Source organism: Bicyclus anynana, chromosome 5 (assembly GCF_947172395.1).
Source record: "Bicyclus anynana chromosome 5, ilBicAnyn1.1, whole genome shotgun sequence".
NCBI lineage: Eukaryota > Metazoa > Arthropoda > Insecta > Lepidoptera > Nymphalidae > Bicyclus > Bicyclus anynana.
In genome coordinates this window covers 11,666,866-11,688,257 of record NC_069087.1, presented here as the reverse complement: position 1 = coordinate 11,688,257, position 21,392 = coordinate 11,666,866, and the positions used below count along the sequence as shown (strand labels likewise).

Below are 21,392 nucleotides of genomic sequence, written 5' to 3'. Positions count from 1 at the left end.
GATAAATAAATCAATGGAAGGTTATTTTAATAACAAGTGGTTAGTAAAAGAGATATCATTGATGCTGATTGATGAAAGCGAATCTCAACGTACTTCAAAGACGCGATTGTTGAATGATGCAAATATGATGTCATCGGCAGAAAGCTTCGACATGTATTTGACTCCAGCGAAGTGGCACAGGCAGCAATTGTCGTCTGTCACTATTGAGTTCTTTGGCCTGAAAGATAAGAAAAATTCTATAGTTTTTAGGAGCAACAGAATATAAATAGTGGTCGATATCATTAAAAATTATAGCTCGACCAGAAAAATTAAGTAGGTAGGAAGTACAGACGGCAAAAATACTTGTGGCGACCTTTCAAATTAAATCGAGTTTTTTTGCAATTATATGGTCCGTCGATTTGTTAATTAAATCAGTGTAACTATAAATTATTAATAACACAATTCATCATGATTGGACACTGCATTTCATCTACGATTTTTGTGTTAGTCATATTCAGCCAACTCTTATAATAACATGATTTCTTATTTCTTTGTAAATGGTTTCTGGATGTCTTCAACAATAGCTGTAAAATATGTTTGATGAATATTCGCCATTGGTTTTTATTGTTAGGTATCATTTAAATTAAAGCTTCCGTTTGATAGATTAAAAATTAACGGCGACTTGATGACGACTTCTTAAATCTAGACTTGAGTTAGCCAGACGGTATTGGTGCTAATTGTCCTTTGTCCGTTATAGGTTATAAACGGTTATAAGTATGTATATGCATATAGTACGGTACATTTGCAGTATAGTGTCATCATCATCATTAACATATTCGGCTTACTGTTGAGCTCGAGTCTCCTCTCGGAAAGACACGTGATATTTAATTTCATAAAATGCACACAACTGAAAAGTTGGAGGTGCATGCCCCGGATCGGATTCAAACCTACACCCTTCGGAATCAGAGGGTGTAGGCAGTGTAGAAAATTGTAAATGTGAATTAATGAAATAGATGCACTTCGTTATAGATCAAGCAAACATGAAAAAAGTTGTAGTTAAGTACTCATAAGAATACCTGGCAGCTTTATCGCTTAAAAGCGCTTTCTATTAAACAACTTTGTTGCCAAAGGCAAGAGAAATATCATTTGTAGGTAAACTGTAGGTAGTAAGTGAAAAACGAGTATGTAGCGGTAAAATCACGCACACACATACACATATAAATAGTGTCATTTAACTTTGTAGATGTAACTTTGTCAAGAACAACGAAGTATTAACCGATAATATTAAACTAACTATTAACCGATAATATTAAAGGTTTGCTATGGATCCTTTTAGATTTCGATGTTTTTCTCTTTTTTATCAGTTTAAGATTGTAAGGAATAAAAAGTTTTAGAATTTAAACTATCGTGAGTGTTATTCATATTATAAACACGTTTAAAACTGACGACTGACATGACTAAGAGCCCCGTATGGGTTCGAAACTAGTCGGGCATACTCCGACGTTGTCCCACGTGAGATATAGCCGTGTTAAAATAATATGAATAGAAAGTTCTTAACAGACACAGAAAACTCACCTACAACAACAACAGGTCAACTGTCGCGCCAGCTTGCAGAAGCCAGTGAAGCAATGTCGGTATAATACATATGGCCATCCGTAAGCAGCTATGGACAGCCTGAGATAGTGCAGTGCGTCGTCAAGATTCATCCAAGGCGGCGTCTCTGAGAATACTTTGTTGACGTCAGTTGTATAAATCGGCTCCTCGTCATTGAGCATTTGTATTCGACGCATCTCTCGTGTTTCCCGCTTTTGACGTACTCTGAGGAGCACGCATCCAGCCACTACGTCTGATGGAACCAAGTCCGTTGATCTGAATAAAGCGCTGAGCAATGCTGTAAAAGACAATACCGTTAAATACTACAAATATCTAGTCCAGTGGATATGACCTTTGCCTCCGATTCCGGAGGGTGTGGGATCAAATCCTGTCCGGGGTATGCACCTCCAACTTTTCCGTTGTGTGCATTTTAAGAAATTAAATATCACGTGTCTCAAACGGTGAAGGAAAACATCGTGAGGAAACCTGCATACCAAAGAATTTTCTTAATTCTGCCAATCTGCAATGGGCCAGCGTGGTGGACTATTGGCCTAACCCCTCTCATTCAGAGAGGAGACTCGAGCTCAGCAGTGAGCCGAATATGGGTAATGATGACTTCAAATATTACAATCGAACTAGCTAACTCCGCGACTTCGTCCGCGTGGAATTCAGTTTTTCACAAATCCCGCGGGAACCATGGATTTTTCCGGGATTAAAAGTAGTCTATGTATGTATCAATGAGGTAAATCTATTTCCATTCCAAATTTCAGCCAAATTGCTTCAGTATCCGCAGCGCAAAGGAGAAACAAACATACACACACACACCAACTTTCGCCTTTATAATATTAGTGTTATGTATAGATGTTTGTTACTCTTTCAAGCAAAAATTTGAAATGGAGATAGATTATACCCTGGATTAAAGCATAGTCTACTTTTTATTTCGGACAAATCCATAGGTCCTGTGAAATTTGCGAAAAACTGATAGCATGCGGACGAAGTCCCTTAAGTATTTATTATTTTTTAAATATCCTTTGCTAGTTCCTCAAAATCCTTGAATGTGATTAATAGATAGATAGCGTTCGTCAATTCTGCATCTAATGATACTCAAAGTTTGCAAATCGTTATGACTTCCGTGTTATTGTTTGCTAACCAACGATGTGTAAGGTTTATCACGGAGGCCTATCTTTGAAGCATAGGGTGTGACGAAATAATTGACACAAATAGTTTTTGCATAGTCAAATAAAGCTTAAGCATCCAGGCATAAACTCAAAACCTTAAGGCATCCCTGTTCGGCTACTTCTCATAGAATACTATAGCTTGGGAAAGTTCGTAAAACTCCCGATGGTATGTGATGGGGCCGAGAGGAGGTAGTAATGCCCCGCGCGCACGACTTCATACCCGCGTGCCCCCCCCCCCCCCCCCCCCCTCCTTCGTCGACCGCAAATCATGGGAGTGTCATCAATGAACTTGCCAAACTATAAATGCCAAAAATTAAAAAATCACATTTTAACCGATTTAAAAATGGAGGAGTTTTAGAGTAGATTCTTACCAGCAACTTGCTGAAAGGCCTCCTTTCCATGTTCGTCTCTCTTCAACCAACAAAAGGCCCACCTGAACCTTCGCGACCATAATCCAGTCACTTTCCTATGGTGTCGGACCTGGGTCGGCGTGTCTTGCATGTCGCCATAGTTCACCGACCCCAGGGGGTCAAACACCATGAACAGACCGAACACGGTCAGACCTAGTTGGACCCAATTAAATAGGACTATACCTGAAATAAAAAGTTACATTAGATTGTCTATAATTAATAAATTTAATAAAAAAAAATCAACCGACTTCAAAAACATAAAACGTACCCACTAAACTATAAATGGAAAAATAATATCGTATTATGTTCTACCTACTGATCAGTTTGAAGGCGGTGTTATTTATCCATTTTTAGTGTATTATACTAGATTTGGAAACCTTCCTTCCAAAAAATTAGAAAAATTCTTTCAAGGTATATTGCTCTGTGTAGTCATGTTAAAACCCCCAATGACAGTCACAACCTATATCTAATTGAAAAGTCGATTTCTCCAGGATTCCATCATCAGATGATGAAAATGGGAAAACCTCAGGAGCATACCCTTTCGAACAAAAAATAATTACTTAAATCGGTCCAGGCGTCAGTAATCAGGTTATATACAAAAAAAATATACGCTCGAATTGAGAACCTCCTCCTTTTATTGAAGTCGGTTAATAATTAAATAAATTTTCTTAATTTTACTTCATACATATTACTATGTATGAAGTAAAATTAAGAAAATTACTTATAATAAGATTGTCTTCAAAATTTATGTACTATGCTTAAAATTTCATTTTATTTAATAATTATGACCAAAGTACTTTAAAATACCAGGTAAATATGTATGTACATTTTAGGTAAAATAATGATTTCCTCTAGTATTAATAATAACGAGTTTGTACGTTATGTAGATTTCTCACCATTTTTTGTTTTTCTTTCAACAAAAGATAGATGGTGTTCTGAGGATCATAGTCTTTGATGATATTAGTTATACAGTAAAATAAAAAACTGTGTAATCATATTTCGAAGTAAAACCGGATTTTCAAGCTATTACGTAGCCTTTATCGCGGGCTTTGAGCGCAGCGACGGAATCAAGAAATTCCGTAACGAAAATAAACCTAACACCCAAGCCGAGAAATGTGTTAACTTGATGATTAATTTCGACGTTATCACGACTTAACTAGACAAGTGGTGTGAAACTAATTGACAAAACTTATTAAACCAGAGCTCGATTCCAGCCATAGTATCATCATTGTAATTATTTTTTTATTTATTTATTATTATATTTTTTATTCTTTTCTAAAGAAAAAAAACACTGCATAAATAAAATGAATAAATAAATATAAACGCATACGTTGATAAAAAATGCTATGCATGCTTCATCGCAGCAGTCCCCACGTATTTTTTTTTATATATTTTTAATCAGCTTGAAATAGTTTTAAAAGCTAGTTTATATAGTTACTTACTTTGTATAACAATACTAGAAAACTTATCCTTTACAGTACACTGTATGACTTCACAGAACATCCACATGGTCCCCATTACATTCAACCCAATCTCGGGCAGAACTAAAAATACTCTGGAACAAAAAGAGAAAATAATTTTAGCAAGATTTTTTAAGTTTACTCCATAAAAATCGGTTTTTTATATATAGCTCCCGGTATGAAAAAAAATTCGGCAGTAAAATTCAATGAACGAATGACGGCGTTACGTTTTTTGTGCGCAACCTATTCTGCGCACCTTTCACCATGCCCTGCTCCTCGATTGCGCACCTTTCAATTTTCAGATGTACATAGTGTATGCTGCGGGGCAACATACAGTTATTTAGACAGTCGATCTAAAAGAGTAAACTCCATTCGTGTGTCGGAGCTGACACACACTTTTTTTTATTCTTTATAAGTTAGCCCTTGACTACAATCTCACCTGATGGGAAGTGATGATTCAATCTAAGATGGAAGCGGGCTTGTTAGGAGGAGGATTCACACCCCTTTCGGTTTCTACACGACATCGTACCGGAACGTTAAATCGCTTGGCGGTACGTTTTTAGCAAGCCCAGCCGGGAATCGAACCCAGCACCTCCGTCTTGTAAATCCACCGCACTTAGCACTGCGCCATGGAGGCCGTTAAAAAAATATTTCGTTACTTGTTTTACGGAAAGGTATCTTGGATTTTAATTTAACTTGAGTTCAAGGGTATTTTTTACTCAGGATTCATTTATACCTTCAATCAAAAAGGGTATACAGATATCGTCGAAACAAATAAATAAACGAGCACAAAAACCCATCGACAAAAACGTGCTAAGTGCGGTACGTACATAGTAACTCGGCAATATTGTTGTATTAGGCCAAGAATATAATAAATGTGACTACATTTAGATTACGTATGGTATGCAACTAATTTCCGCCTTTTTAATAAGTTAATTTAGGAGACTCAGAAGTGATTTCAAAAATAAGAAAACTAATGTCGAACAAAGTATACGATTCACAACATTTGTCAGGACAACTTAATTAACAAATCAAACTGTAACCAAAATAAACCCCTAGAATGGCAGAGAATGATCTTGAGTGAAGTCACGCACTTGTGAATGATGTGTGTAGGGCTTAAGGCGCCTTTGACTGTTAACAAACACTCCCCTTTTCCACTCAAGTCACTCTCCCCAAGTAACCCATAAAGAATTACACAACAAAAGATGTAAACGGCTCGAACGCCACGAGCACACTGAAACCGTCCGTACCGCAAGTCGTTGCAACGCGGCGATAACAGATATAATTTATTTATTTATTATTCTACAAAATAAAAATTCATAATTTAAATTAAGTCTAACCATGATGCAACACAAACCACAGCTGGTTTTACTATGCACTAGCTGTTATTACTTATACTATATTAAAAAAAAAACATTAAACAACAAACAAAAAGAGAAAAGAAAAAAAAAACAATACAATCATTAGCGGGTTGTAATAATACAGCATTTAAGTAATTAATTCTTAGAAATTATTTTTCCTTTACGATTTTTTCTGGCGATTTTAAATACTTAGGTAGGTTGGTAGGTTGCTTGCTGATGGACCCTGGCTTAAATGACGCCCCGCGGTTTTACAAACGTACTTTCTGTTTCCGTGAGAACACGTGGATAAAGTATAGCCTATGACACTCACAAATAAGCGGGCGATCCAGTGGTAAAAGAATTTTCAAAATCGGTTTTTAGACTATAAGCCCTTGAACAAAAATTACCTGTGAAATGACCCAACGTGAATAATGCTTAGAGGGCTGTTACTATATCAGAAACTAGCAAACTCCCGCGACTTCGTCTGCCCTCAGACTTCTTTAATCCAGCCTTTACAGTAGTATCACTGTAAAAATGGTGTAACTTCTCCCGTTTTCCCAAAATTTCCCTTCACTGCTCTACGCTTATTGATCGTAGCGTGATGAAAAGTATACTATAACCTACCCAGAAATATGAAGAATAATTGTACCAAGTTTTATTAAAATCCTTTGTGTAGTTTTTGTTTTTTTATCGAACACTAGCTGACGCCGCGCGGTTTCACCCGCGTGGTTCCCGTTCCCGTAGGAATCCGGGGATAATATATAGCCTATATAGCCTTCCTCGATAAATGGGCTATCTAACACTGAAAGAATTTTTCAAATCGGACCAGTAGTTCCTGAGATTAGCGCGTTCAATCAAACAAACAAACAAACAAATTCTTCAGCTTTATTATATTAGTATAGACTAACTGTGAGCACTATGCTGTCATTTCTGAGCGGTACAGGTGAGTACGTACTTGTAGTCTATTATTAGATCCAGCGATTACCCTCTACAATACGACAAACTTTAACTCTTTATTAATATTAGTATATATTGAATCTGATCATATAGAAGGTCGAAGTTGTTTCCAGCCTGGTGGCACGTCGATTCTCTGTCTACAAACGTTAACGCTTCGAAAACTAACAAAATGTATGGGAGTGACAGATCCGATCGACAACTTGATCACGTGACCTGTCGATAGTGAATGTTAGTGAAATCATTCGCATACATTTTTTTTTCGAGGCGTTAGCGTTTGTAGAAAGAGAATCGATGTGCCGTCACATGGCTACAGGAACAAAGATGTTTATGAGGCATGGCATTAGTAGAGTTCAATTGTTCAAGAACATAACAATTAATGGTATGGATTCAAACAATAATTGAGTCTTGCAGATTAAAGCGTTTCTATATTATTTCTATAAACTGCTACATCATCGTGTAGTAGTAACTTCTTCTAATATTTTTTAACATAAAAATTAAACCAACTTCAGACATGTATTTCAGTTATTTTGATTTTAACACAAAATTACTAAACCGATTTTTATGAAAAAGCAATGGCACCAATCTGAAAGTATACTCTTTAAAACAAGAAAAGAATTTTCTAAAATTGGTTAATACTTATATGACGAAGGTGAATTGAGAACCTCCTTCTTTTTTCTAAATCGGTTCATAAATAGGTACAACAGAAATACATTATCTGTGAAAATCTTAATAGTCGTAACTACGACGGACCAAGGCGCGTTTGGAACCCTCGTAACTTTAATTTTAAGTTTTCGACTAATTATTATCACCATTATCTAATAATATTATTACCTGATGTTGCTTGTAAATTAAGCATAATTGGAAAAAAATAATTTTGATTTGATTTGTTTCATGTGATACATCCTAGTGACAGACCGACTGAATTATAGACAAATGGACAAACGGACGGACAGCGGAGTTTCAGTAATAGGAAAAATCATCAACATCAACCCATATCCGAATCACTGCTGAGCTAGGGTCTCCTCCCAGAATGAGAGGGGTTAAGCCAATAGTCCACCATGCTGGCCCAATGCGGATTGGCAGACTTCGCACACGCAGAGAATTGAGAAATCCTCTGGTATACCTACAGGTTTCCTCAGGATGTTTTGCCTTCACCGTTTGAGACACGTGATATTTAATTTCTTAAAATACACACAACTGAAAAGTTGGAGGTGCATGCCCCGGAACGGATTCGAACCCACACCCACCGGAATCGGAGGCAGAGGTCATACCCACTGGGCTATCATGGCTCTTTAAGTACGGAACCCTAAAAATTCCGGAAGCCTTTGTAAAAGCAACGGTAAAGTGAGCGCCTATTATAAGGGTATGATTAAGATAAGCACCGCTCTACACGCTTATCAAGATTTCTCTCATAGACAAAGATAATAATTAATAACAATAATCATTAATGGAAGCATGATATCAGAATATCCCATTAATGAAAGAATAAAACAATAGTTAAAGTAAGAATCGACCGTCATTTTACAGACCATCTAAATCTTAAATGAGGGACTTAGGTGATTACAGTTTGTAAGTAAAGATAGGCTATAGAATAATATAATAACCAATGATTTTAAACTGTTAGATATGTTACACGACTGCAAAAAGTGATCCGAAATTTAGTTACACTGACTAAACAACTAGCACATTGTAGACAATATTAAGGTAATATATATATTTCTTTTATTCTCTACAAGTTAACCCTAGATCGTACCGGAAAGCTAAATCGCTTGGCGGTACGTCATTGTCGGTAGGGTGGTAACTAACCACGCCCGAAACCTCCCACCAACCAGACCTGGACCAATTAAGAAAACCTCAATCGACCCAGCCGGGGATCGAACCGAGAACCTCCGTCAAGTAAATCCACCGCGCATACCACTGCGCTACGAAGGCCGTCAGAATAACTTTCGTTGTTTACTATGCAACTAAATGAAATTAAGACAATTAACCACCTTTGTAAGCTTCTGTTTCAATGCGCTAGTCTAATAGTATAAAATCTTTGATAATAACGGATGAGAAAAAAATATCTGATAATATAAAACTCATTTAACTAATCCATCAACACCGTAGGTACGGATAAACAATGCATATCATTAATACAGTAATTAAAATGATAATTGTTTCAGTAAAAACTAATCACACCACAGAGGAAATTAAGTTCCAGTGTCAGTGATTAGTGAAAATGGAACGATGCCGCCATTAATCCAAAGGCCAGAAGATACGTTTAGTACCTACGGAGAAACTCGTGGTTTTTATACACGCTTACTACAAACCTTGTATGCTTGTAATACTCTCTCCGATACGTACCGGAACGCTAAATCACTTGGCGGTACGTCTTTGCTGGTAGGGTAGCGCCGAAGCCTCAGACCAGCCAGACCTCGTTATCAACCCATATTCGGCTCACTGCTGAGCTCGAGTCTCCTCTCAGAATGAGAGGGGTTAGGCCAATAGTCCACCACGCTGGCCCAATGCGGATTGGTAGACTTCACGCACGCAGATAATTAAGAAAATTCTCTGGTATGCAGGTTTCCTCACGATGTTTTCCTTCACCGTTTGAGACACGTGATATATAATTTCTTAAAATACACACAACTCAAAAGTTGGAGGTGCATGCCTCGGACCGGATTCGAATCCACACCCTCCGGAGTCGGAGGCAGAGGTCATAGGCAGAGGCATATCCACTAGGCTATCACGGCTCCACGGCTTAAACCAATTAAAAAAATCTCAATCGGCTTAGCCGGGGATCGAACCCAGGACTTTCATTTTGTAAATCCACCACTGCGCCACGGATGCCGTCAGAATAATTAAATGTAGATAAGTATATACTTTCAGGCTATTTTGTAAACATGGTACTGATACAGGTACTTACTTAAGTAACAATAAAGGCGAGACGAGCCTCCGAACATCCGTCTCTGTGATGGTTCCCCTCGCCGACTGCTGCGCCAGGGCTGCCAGCAGCAGCATGAGGCACGCCTGCAGCGTCAGCGTGCCGCATAGATACAGCCGCACGAACGAGCCGCCGTGCCAGCCCTCCGTCTGACATTGCCATGTTATGGGGTACAGGACTTCCACTACCAGGGCGATAAGGACTAGCCTGGAAAGATACAAGCCTAAAGTTAGATTAGCCTAATAGTAGCACGAGGCACGGTTGCAGCGTCAGCGTGCCGATAGATACAGCAGCACGAACGAGCCGCCGTGCCAGTGCTCCGTCTGACACTGCTATGTTATAGGCAAAGATAGATAGTAAGTAGCCTAAAGTTAGATTAGCCAAGTGGCAGAATCAATCATTATCACGCATCATCACTTACAGCGTAAGCGCAGGACACCGATGACGTCGCATTCCGCGTGGCTCACAACATTGTATATGACACCGGCCCAGGATATCAATAAGCAAGCAAGTCCGCGTGGGGTACATGGACTAACACCCAAAACGACCCATAGACCACAAGGACACAGCCACGAATGGGGCTGGAAAAAAAACAGGGTAACAACATCCCCTGCGCCTTACCCGGACAAAGAAGCTAAGCCTCGAGGCGCGTACCCCCACCCGGATTTATCATCTAGGTGGAGATGACCTGCTTGCTGATGTGTAAAGATTGAATAGAGAATGAAAGTTACGCTGATTTTTAAGCAACCGGAAACGCGGGCATCCGCTAATATATTAATAATATTAGTATATATATACTTTCTATAACTAATCTATCAGCACATCGGCACCAATGGGCAGGTTCTAAGGTGTTAAAAATCAAGTTAACATTGGTTTAACTTTGTACATTTTATGATAACTTTGAATGATGAATTTACATCAATTGTAGACAAAGGTTGTATTCGCTCGTAGGTGCGGCCGTAAATTATTCAATTAATCTGTTGTCAATTTAAATATCAATTGACCTAGATTTACGAGCTCAAATGAAGTTATTATTAACTTGGCATATTTAATTATTTCAATTATATTCCTCACTAGCGCACGCCTTCGACTTCGTGAACGTGCAAACCCTGAACTACGACATTCGTTAAAATATACCTACGTATAAAATTCCCACTTGAATCACTGAAAATAGCCTAGTAGCCTAGTAGAACTAGGAACTAAAATATTTTATACAAAGATACAATATAAATTCAATGGATAAAGTAATGTTTATTGTTGTTAGTCTTTGTAGAAGGCTTTTGTCTAGTTGTTGACGTGCAACGCTTTTTGTTTTTTTTTCTAATTGTGTAAGTGCCGTGGGCTCCTTAATGGGACCCGGCGTCACCGGGGGATTTGGGCGAGCGTAGAAGCATTGCCTGATGAGGCCCGAGAAGCAGAAGAGATGGGCAGAATGACTCTAACGTCTATCGGCTGATAATGAAGAATGATGATCAGGGCCGGCCCGTCCATATGGCGAACGGAGCAATCGCTCTAGGCTCCAAATCTAATTGATAATCCTAGTCAACCGTAGACGGCACTGCGCCTGATTTTCAATTGGTTACCCCAGAGTATGGTCAAGATCTTCGCGTTCCATTCTTACTTTACACTCATAATTTGGTATAGGTATCTGCATATTATTAGGAACAAACAGGAGAGGCGCCACAATTGTATATCGCTCTATTTAAAAATTTACTTCGGGCCGGCGCTGATGATAATCATGATTTAGATTTTAGGCTAACGCTTGGCTGCAATCAGAAAGGAAGGGCATTCTATGTTTTGCAGTGCGAAACAGGAACAAGGAACTTAAAGCGTATTCTTACAACATATAATACAATACAATACAAATATAAATACAATGAAAAGAAAACAAAGTAGTGTGTATTGTTAGCATTTAAAAATAAGTGGCAAACAATCAAGTTCCATTATGTCAACTGAATGCTGAATTGAATAATAAGCAGGAGATGTCCAAAAGTAATGAAATGTCCGGTCGGGGTTAAGTGACCGAGAATCAGCAAATAATGGCAATCAAAACGATTCCGCGACAATTCAAAAGCCATTATGAAGCAATCAGACACTGGGGCGAAGGTCGCTGTGAGCTCGAGTATTACTGACAGATCATTGAAGAGAAAGTTCATTCATCCAGTATTTGGATCAAGTGAGCTATTTGATGAAAGCACATGATTATATTTTATTTTATCATTAAATAAAAATTAACTTAAAGCTTTAAGAAACTTGACCACCTCTGGTACGTTAGTAATCGTTTGGTTTTCAGTATACGCTGACAGATGATTGAAGAGAAAGTTCATTCATCCAGTATTTGGATCAAGTGGGCTATTTGATGAAAGCACATGATTATATTTTATTCTTATATACAAATTGAATAAAAGCTTTAAGAAACTTGATCACATCTGGCACGTTAGTAATCGTTTGGTTTTATACGCTGACAGATAGATCATTAAAGGATCAAATACTGGATGAAAGTTCATTCATCCAGTATTTGGATCAAGTGGGCTATTTGATGAAAGCACATGATTATATTTTATTTTTATATACAAATTGACTAAAAGCTTTAAGAAACTTGACCACACCTGGCACGTTAGTAATCGTTTGGTTTTCAGTATACGCTGACAGATCATTGAAGGGAAAGTTCATTCATCCAGTATTTGGATCAAGTGGGCTATTTGATGAAAGCTCGAGTTCATATTTCATTTTTATATACAAATTTACTAAAAGGTTTAAGAAACTTGACCACATCTGGCACGTTAGTAATCGTTTGGTTTTCAGTATACGCTTACAGATCATTGAAGAGAAAGTTCATTCATCCAGTATTTGGATCAAGTGGGCTATTTGATGAACGCACAAGCTTATATTTTATTTTTATATATAATTGACTAAAAGCTTTAAAAAACTTGACCACCTCTGGCACGTTAGTAATCGTTTGGTTTTCAGTAAAACTTGAAAAGAAAGTTCCTTTATCTAGCATTCGAATCAAGTGGGCTATTTTGTTTGATGAAAGCTCAAGATCATATTTTATTTTTACTATAATCAAAAGCTTTAAGAAAGTTGATGACCTCTGGAACGTTGCTAATGTTTTGGTTTCCAGTATTCAAAATATATCATTAAAGAGAAAGTTCATTAATCCAGTATTTGGATCAAGTGGACTATTTGATGGAAGCTCAAGATTATATTATTATTTTTATATCAATTAGCAGTTAAGGAAGTTGACTACCGCGTTCGCACGTTAGTAATACTTTGATTAGGCCTTTTTACAAGATAGCTCGCTACCATCTTTGAGTATTGTGTGAGAGTAGTGTAATTTTTTTTTAAATAATAATTGCCATATATTTTTTTAATTTGACCAATATTCCCGTTCCCCTCCAATTAGTTCGAAAAGACTGCGTTAGGAGTAGTTACGACATTAGTCTAGCGGGGCGGGGTCGAACCACCACCTCTTGGTGATGAGTCCGGCCCGTTTAACACTGAGCTATTGAGTCTTTAAAATAGAATGTAATACCAGGAGAGATCACAGACAAGAGCTGTGTCTTGCCGTTTATTTAACAACTAGCTGACGCCGCGCGGTTTCACCCGCGTGTTTCTCGTTCCCGTAAGAGTAAGGGGACAATATATAGCCTATAGCCTTCCTCGATAAATGGGCTATCTAACTCTGAAATAATTTTTCAAATCGGACCAGAAGTTCCTGAGATTAGTGCGTTCAATCATAAACAAACAAACGAACTCTTCAGCTTTATATATTAGTATAGATTGTATCTACTACATATCCCGTAATTTAGATATAGTTGCCATGAGGGCCCTCACTCTAACATGACAACGGTCTTAGTAAGCTAGTAAGAAGACCTTGAGTTGGACATATTAACTAGGCTACTTCACAGTTACTTCACTTACAAAACAAGGTTAAAATCATACTGCGATATTTCCTAACTATATTTAGTACTTGCTTCATAATTATGTACTCTGACTCAGAAATACAACGCCCATAAAATTATGCGTCTCGGATTTGCATATGTTTATATTTGGCAGATACTAAGGTGCAGTGATGTTCAGTGAGATTGGTTAATTAGAATATATGTAAAGTAATTAGAATCTAAATAAAGTAATAAGAATCTAAATAAAGTAATTAGAATATAAGTAAAGTAATAAGAATCTAAATAAAGTAATTAGAATATAAGTAAAGTAATAAGAATGTAAATAAAGTAATTATAATTAAGGTAGAGAAATAAGAATTCCAGTAAAGGTCAATGAAGTTGTTGTTTCTTTATCTATAGCGAAATCTCAGTCCAAAGAAGAACGTTTAACGGTGATGATCACTTCACCACTTTAATCTTCTTTTTTCTACTAGACATTCGAAAGATTTAACTTATCTATTAATTAGTCACGGTAATAATGCGTAGGAATCATCATCATATGAATGTATGTATGAATATTGTAAGTTAAGTAATAAATAGTACTTGGGGTTTCTCTGCGTGATCGAATTAGACTCCGCAGAATCCGCAGACGAACTAAAGTCACTGATATAGCTCAGCGAGTCGCGCAGCTGAAGTGGCAATGGACAGGCCACATAGTTCGAAGAACCGACGGACGTTGGGGTCCCAAGGTGCAAGGCGACCCCGCACCGGAAAGCGCAGTGTTGGTCGACCCCCCACTAGGTGGACCGAAGACATCAAGCGGGTTGCAGGGAGCCGCTGGATGATGGCGGCTCGAGACCGTTTTGTTTGGAAGTCCATGCAAGAGGCCTATGTCCAGCAGTGGACGTCCATCGGCTGGTAATGATGATAATGATGAGATATATTTACAACTGTAATAGATTTGTACAGAGAATATATTTAGGAAATAAAGAAATACTAAATAAAAGAAGATACTAAATTTGTGTTCAATTCAAAAAAAACATAGACAAGTATCCAATTACTTTTGGCTTAAACAGAATCATCTGTTTGAAATGTTTGTATTCTGTGTAAACAATATAGAAGACATTTTTATTCACAAAGTATTGCAAGGATAGTTGTGGCGTCATAAATTGTAATTCAAGCTTTCGATATCGACATTTTCTCGATTCAGTTGTTCATTTACTAGCAAATTAATGTCTTCTACTTGCTCTTGTTATCGTCGCACTTGGGAAATACTAACACTAACTAAGTAAACAAATATGAAATTTACTAAAAACTTATATTTTACATAAATATAAATAAAGTTCATATAAATTCAATCAACAACGATGGGATTTTTTTATTATTTTTTTTATTTTTTACTAGGTTAGGCCTTGACTTTAATCTCACCTGATGGTAAGTGATGATGTAATCTAAGATGGTAGCGGGCTAACCATATTAGGCACATGGCACGTGAAGAAGCAAGCTTGTGATAGGTTGTCACGACCCTCAGTAATGTGGAATACGACCTCAAGGAGGAGGAGGAACTTGTTAGGAGTAGGAAGACAATCCACACTCCTTTCGGTTTCTACACGTCATCGTACCGGTGGTAACTAACCACGGCCGAAGCCTCCCATCAGCCAGACCTAGACCTTTTAAGAAAACCTACATCCGTCCAGTCTGGGATCGAACCCAGGGCCTCCGTCTTGTATATCCACCGCGCATACCACTGCGCCGAGCAGGCCGTCAAAGGACATTGTAGGAAATTAAGGACCTATCAAAAAAAGTAAGATAGATTTATATTAAATTCAGAGAATGTAACAATAACAAACCCTATCTAAGAATTGGAATAAGGAAGTTTGGAAAAAAGATGAAAAAATACTAAGAAGTTCAGAAATATTCCAATAATGTATCAAAGAATGGTTAAATTGGTTGGAAGAAAAAATCCAATAAAGAGTTCGGAAAAGTTTTATTCGTAGGCCCGCAATTTCTTTCAAGGAAAATCACGTTACCCAATCAACTAATCAAGATATCCAATAACAAACATTAGGCACAACTTTTAAGATATATGTATAAAAGAAATCACTTACCAGACGAATCGGAAAAGAAGTTCGAATATACTCGGAAATACGAGATCGTCCGAGGCGGCCAGCCATTTGCGCCCCAGGAGCCGGAGCGCCGGCATTCTGCGACAATAGAAAATGTTCTTTATTACCTGCCATCAGGGGGGAAAGTGGCATGACAATGAAATAAAAACGAGATAAATGGTAGATCGCGCGTTTTACTACGGAAATTCCAGTTTCGTTGTGTAACCGAGCAAACAGCTCATTTTGCGTAAGTCCGTGCAGTAATTTGCGCAAATACCGAATACATCGAGAATAGCAACTTTGTGGTTTTTCTCGTCTATTTTCTAGCTACAATCATGGATTTTACTATGATTAATCAGTCTTTAGAATTGTATTTTACTCCTATAGTAAATAGGAATTTATTATCGATTGTCGTCAGATAATATTATCAATCAGTAATAATATTCAATGCAGTGAAAAAAAAACACGCTTTATTGTTTTTATTATCTCAGTAAGTAGTGTTGTGTAACTCAGGAAGTATTTTTTGTCACACGATAGTCGTCAAGCTGAAGAATCTGCATTTATTATGAGAAAAGTTAATATAAACCAATAATTTGCATTAATCCTATAATACATTTAGGTATATTACTACATACCTATAACATATTTAGGTATGTGTCACAAATTTCTAAAGTTTTAATTTGTGTCTTTTGAAATTTTGTAAAGTTTAATGCTGAAGAGACATGCTTTAAGGTGGTGCATAATGGTAGGATGATTTTTGTTTATTGAGAATAATAACATTTATTACTAACCTATCACGTCACATATAGGTAATAACTGTTATCGCTGCGTAGCAACGACTTACGGTACGGACGGCTTCAGTGTGCTCGTGGCGTTCGAGGCGTCCACATCTCTTGTTGTGTAATTCTTTATGGGTTACTTAGGATAGGCGGGGAGAGAAACTTGAGTGGAAAAGGGGAGTGTTTGTACACAGTCAAAGGTACCTTTAACCCTACACACATCGTTCACAAGTGCGTGACTCCACTCAAGGTCATTCTCTGCCACTTTAGGGTCTTATTTTGGTTACAGTTTGATTTGTTAATTAAATTGTCCTGACAAGTGTTGTGAATCATAACCTTTGTTCGTCATTAGTTTTTTTATATTTGTAATCATTTTTGAGTCCTATAATATAACTAATAAATATTTGCACAAAAAATTCGAAAGTTATACACGTAATGAAAAATTACAACTAACGTTGCAAAATTAAAGTTAATTAAGTGGGTTTTTGAGTGACAAGAAATAATATTGGTTGGGAGAACATTTTCCTTAAAATATCCTTGAAATATAATATTGACTGTGCCGAAAGCTACTCATTATTACAACGAACTGACACCGAAGTTAACAAGCTGAACAAACCGTCAGAAGATATTTTTGCGAAATTGTTTACTATCTGTCCAGATTAGTCAATTAATCTCTATAGAATAGAATAGAATAGAATAGGAATCATTTATTTCTTAACACAACACATAACTATATAATAACTTAAAACTAATACATATATATATAGAAAATATGTTGTGCCAAAAAAATGGACCTGACTCAGCTAAAATTTGTTGTGAGTACATCAGTACCCACAACGCTATAAGTATACTAATATTATAAAACTGAAGAGTTTTGTTTGTTTGATTGAACGCGCTAATCTCAGGAACTACTGGTCCGATTTGAAAAATTCTTTTAGTGTTAGATAGCCCATTTATCGAGGAAGGCTATATATTATCCCCATATTCCTATGGTAACGCGCGGTGTCAGGTGTCCTATATTTATATGAACGTAAAAACCGAGTGGCTTTATATTAAACTAACCGACGCGACGCCTCGTGGTATCACCCGCGTAGTTCTCGTTCCAGTGAGAATACAATATAACCTATGACACTTAGTTTCGACGCGCTAATGCCATATCTAATAGTATAAAAAAGCGTTGCCCCTACAGTACCAAGCCGTGACGGCCCAGTGGATATGGCCTCTGCCTCCTATTCCGGAGAGTGTAGGTTCGATCCGGTCCGGGGCCTCACCTCCAACTTTTCAGTATTATTAATTATTACGTGTCTCAAACGGTGAAGGAAGAACATCGGTGAAGGAAACTTGCATACCTGAGAATTTTCTTAATTCTCTACGTGTGCTAAGTCTGCCAATCCGCATTGGACCAGCGTGGTGGACTATGACCTATCCCCTCTCATTCTGAGGGGAAACTCATGCTCAGCAGTGAGCCGAATATGGGTTGACTTGCCTACAGTACCAAAAACTTTACCTCTTTATATACTATTAGTAGTTCTAGATAGATACAGTCTTTATAAGTAGGTATACTAGTCGAAATTTATTATATCTTCCTATTATTTATTAAATACGTAGGTATACGTATGCACCTTCTTGAAAATCTTCAAAAAAATCTGGGAAGCGGCTTAGTTGTACTATGTTAGGATAAACATATTAAGTATCTATTTTAAAAGATATTATGTGTCTCTTTTGTGCTTCTACTTTGATATACCTATAACGTTCTCTTTCGACACTGTCGTTTTCGTAACTGAAAATAAAATATAGTTTGTAAAAGATATCTACAGTTTTTTCCTACAGTTACGGTATTACACCAGTCCATTAAAATTTGATAGATGACTTTAAAGGAATAAGCATAAGATATTAAGTCAATGTGAAACGAAATAGTGGTAATGTATCTAACCGCGACATTCATCAATTTTAGACACGTATAATAAGAATAAAGGTCGTAACTCATTAGACCCGACCCGCACCGCCTCGCCTCGAGTGGTTAGTATTCTTCGTATGCACATCAACTCCGTACCATCATCGGATCGCCTCGATCGCGAGATATCCACGCACGGACTGCGAGTGGGCTACTCGATGATAGCTCGCTGTTGACATGGTTGCCTCGCATGAACCGCGAGTTGGCAACGCGCGGTTCACAGGTGGACAACGCGGCGTCTACTCGTGGTCCACCTGTCGACTCTCGAAAATTCGTTGACCACGCGAGGTTCATTAGTGGACAACGCGGCGTCCACCCGTGGTCATCTGTCGACGACAAGTGGACGCTTAATGACGAGGCGGTACGGGTCGGGTCCCGGGTGGGACTAATGAGCTACCTTAAACGCGAAAGTCTGACAGTATTTTATCTTTAAACTCATACAAAAATGTAGGTTTTACAGTCATTTTGCTATGCAAGATTATTAGAAATAACTTCAAGATGACTTCAAATATTTTTGAACGCTTTGGCTCCTTTAACTCGGACTCAAATATAGTGTGAAAGCTTTCAACACTTTTGCAATAAGCAAACTTGTGTAGCTATACGTGTCGCATTCTCCAATCCGCCTTGGTGTCCTACATTCTGCATCCAGTACGGTGAACCCGGACGAATATTTTGGGATCAGAAATCTTATTCAGTCTTGTTTACTAACTAGATGTATTCGATATAATCTCGCTCGGTCAGTGGGACTATGTAGATCGGGCAAATTTCAAACAATCGTGCGAATGTATTTATGCGTCCCAGGCCAATTCGCGACGACATGAAAATATTTTAACGAATACTGCGAAGTTTTCCCGAGATGATTTATTAGGGTGCGAAAAAAGGACAAAGACAATATATTTTTTTGTTTATTAAATGATTTATGGCGTATAAATCATTAGCACGTAATTGAGAAACCTTCTTGAAACTTTGGAATCATTAAAGTATTTTTATAGGTATATTTTGATTTGCGGTTACTGTCGCCTCGACCTTTAACATTTTAACGTTGACAAAGTTTTAAAAACAGTTAGCTAATAACTGATAGCTTGATTACCTACTTCTTACTGCTCGCTTAAATACTAAAAAGGCTAAGTTGTACGATCTGAATTTCAAATTGAAGTGGATTTCATTAACTAATTTTAGAGTTCTAGCCCGATTCCATCTTAGACTGCATCATTACTTATCATCTGGTGAGATTGTAGTCAACGCCTTTACCCGGCACATATAGAACTGGTTGGAACGATTTGGCTGAAATCTGGAATACAGAAAAAATTATCTGCTACTAGTCTTAGCTTAGCTACTTATTATCCCAAAAAAATTGATGGTTCCCGCGGGTTTTGTGAAAAACAGAATTTCACGCGAACGAAGTCGCGGGCGTCTGTTAGTATTCTATAAAATATCAATACGTTAAAGTTTACGGACATAACATCCAACTTCCTACTAATATTATAAACGCGAAAGTTTGTATGGATATTTGTATGGATGTTTGTTCGGATGTATGTTTGGATGTTTGTTACTCTTTAATGCCGTAACTACTATACCAATTTGGCTGAAATTTGGAATGGAAATAGATTTTACTCTGGATAACCACATAAGCTGCTTTCATCCCGCAAAAATCCATGGATCCTGAGGGATTTGTGAAAAACTAAATTTCACGCGAACGGAGTCGCGTGCGCCCGCTAGTTATGATATAAGTCAAGGGTTAAGGAATTCCATTATCAAGGAATTCCTTAATCCTACATCCATTGGTCACAAGTTCTGGACTTCGCTCGGAGTTTTCTCTCTGCTACGCGATGGATCCCGCACCCAAACGAACAATCCATGGATTGCTAAGATATTCGTCTCTCTTTCGTATAGTTAATTTTATCCAATTTATCCAATGTCACAGATTTGCCTTAGGATGGATATGAATTATGTAGAAGGAACGAAAAAAGCAGCTCTTTTACGAGCGTGCAAAATTGAATATCACAACTTTATCCTGATTTGTACGAAGCTTACCTAACACCGAAAGTATTAGGTAGGATAATATAACATCGTAAAATATATGCTGCGGCTTTACACAAATAGAATTTTCTTTTTCCCAGTCACTTTGAAAGGTTGAAGTTCAGTGTATTTTAGTGAGCGGTACGCAAGTTATTCACAACGTTCTCTATAAATAGGTACGCTATTATATATTATGTGGATGCTCTGAGAGGATAGGTAATTTAATAAATCTACAATAATGCAACCCTAGAACATCCGGGTGAAGTTTTATGCGAGTTATTGATCTCATAAAGGAGATTTTCAAGATTTTCTCTTCATAGATATTAAAGGATTGATTCAAAGCTCATCAGCCTATTTTAACAGCCTACGATAGGGCCAGGGGAGAGGAGGGAATGAATACACTACAGTTACATTAGAATATAGTTTACTGAGTACTCAAGCCTTCCTTATGAATCTATCTATTAGTGGAAATCGTATGAAAATTCGTTAACATTTAGTTTTCTACTTTGTTTCGTAATATGTATATTAGATGACGTTGTTTTATATTATGTATAGATAGTTATGATTACAATAATTAGGTGTTTTAAAAGTAAACATTTTCTAAAAGAAAATTTAAAAAAGAAGCGCCTGTCCTTCGTCAGATCTGTCAGATAAAACGAACAAAGAATACTTTGGCGTTGTACGAGTAGCGACTACATCAAATGAAAGGTAAAAAATTACAAAGTCACCTTAAAAGCTCAGTCACTCAAAGAATAAGGCGTCTTAGCAAAAAATATAGCCGTTTATTTAAATTCTTAGAAAGTCATTG

At 37.4% G+C, this 21,392-nt stretch overlaps 1 protein-coding gene across 3 annotated transcripts in view; it reads right to left on the bottom strand.

Annotated features, from left to right (window-relative positions):
• Positions 1-21,392, bottom strand: part of LOC112053206 (diacylglycerol lipase-beta) — a 97,641-nt gene that overhangs the window by 14,659 nt on the left and 61,590 nt on the right. For all 3 annotated transcript variants that reach the window (XM_052881686.1, XM_024092564.2, XM_024092572.2), the window contains exons 2-7: positions 15,836-15,931; positions 9,826-10,050; positions 4,603-4,715; positions 3,122-3,343; positions 1,555-1,870; positions 94-217 (exon numbers count right to left, since the gene is read on the bottom strand). In XM_052881686.1, coding sequence (XP_052737646.1) covers positions 94-217; positions 1,555-1,870; positions 3,122-3,343; positions 4,603-4,715; positions 9,826-10,050; positions 15,836-15,930 — 1,095 coding nt within the window. In that variant the 5' untranslated portion in view covers position 15,931. The remainder of the gene's footprint in view (positions 1-93; positions 218-1,554; positions 1,871-3,121; positions 3,344-4,602; positions 4,716-9,825; positions 10,051-15,835; positions 15,932-21,392) is intronic.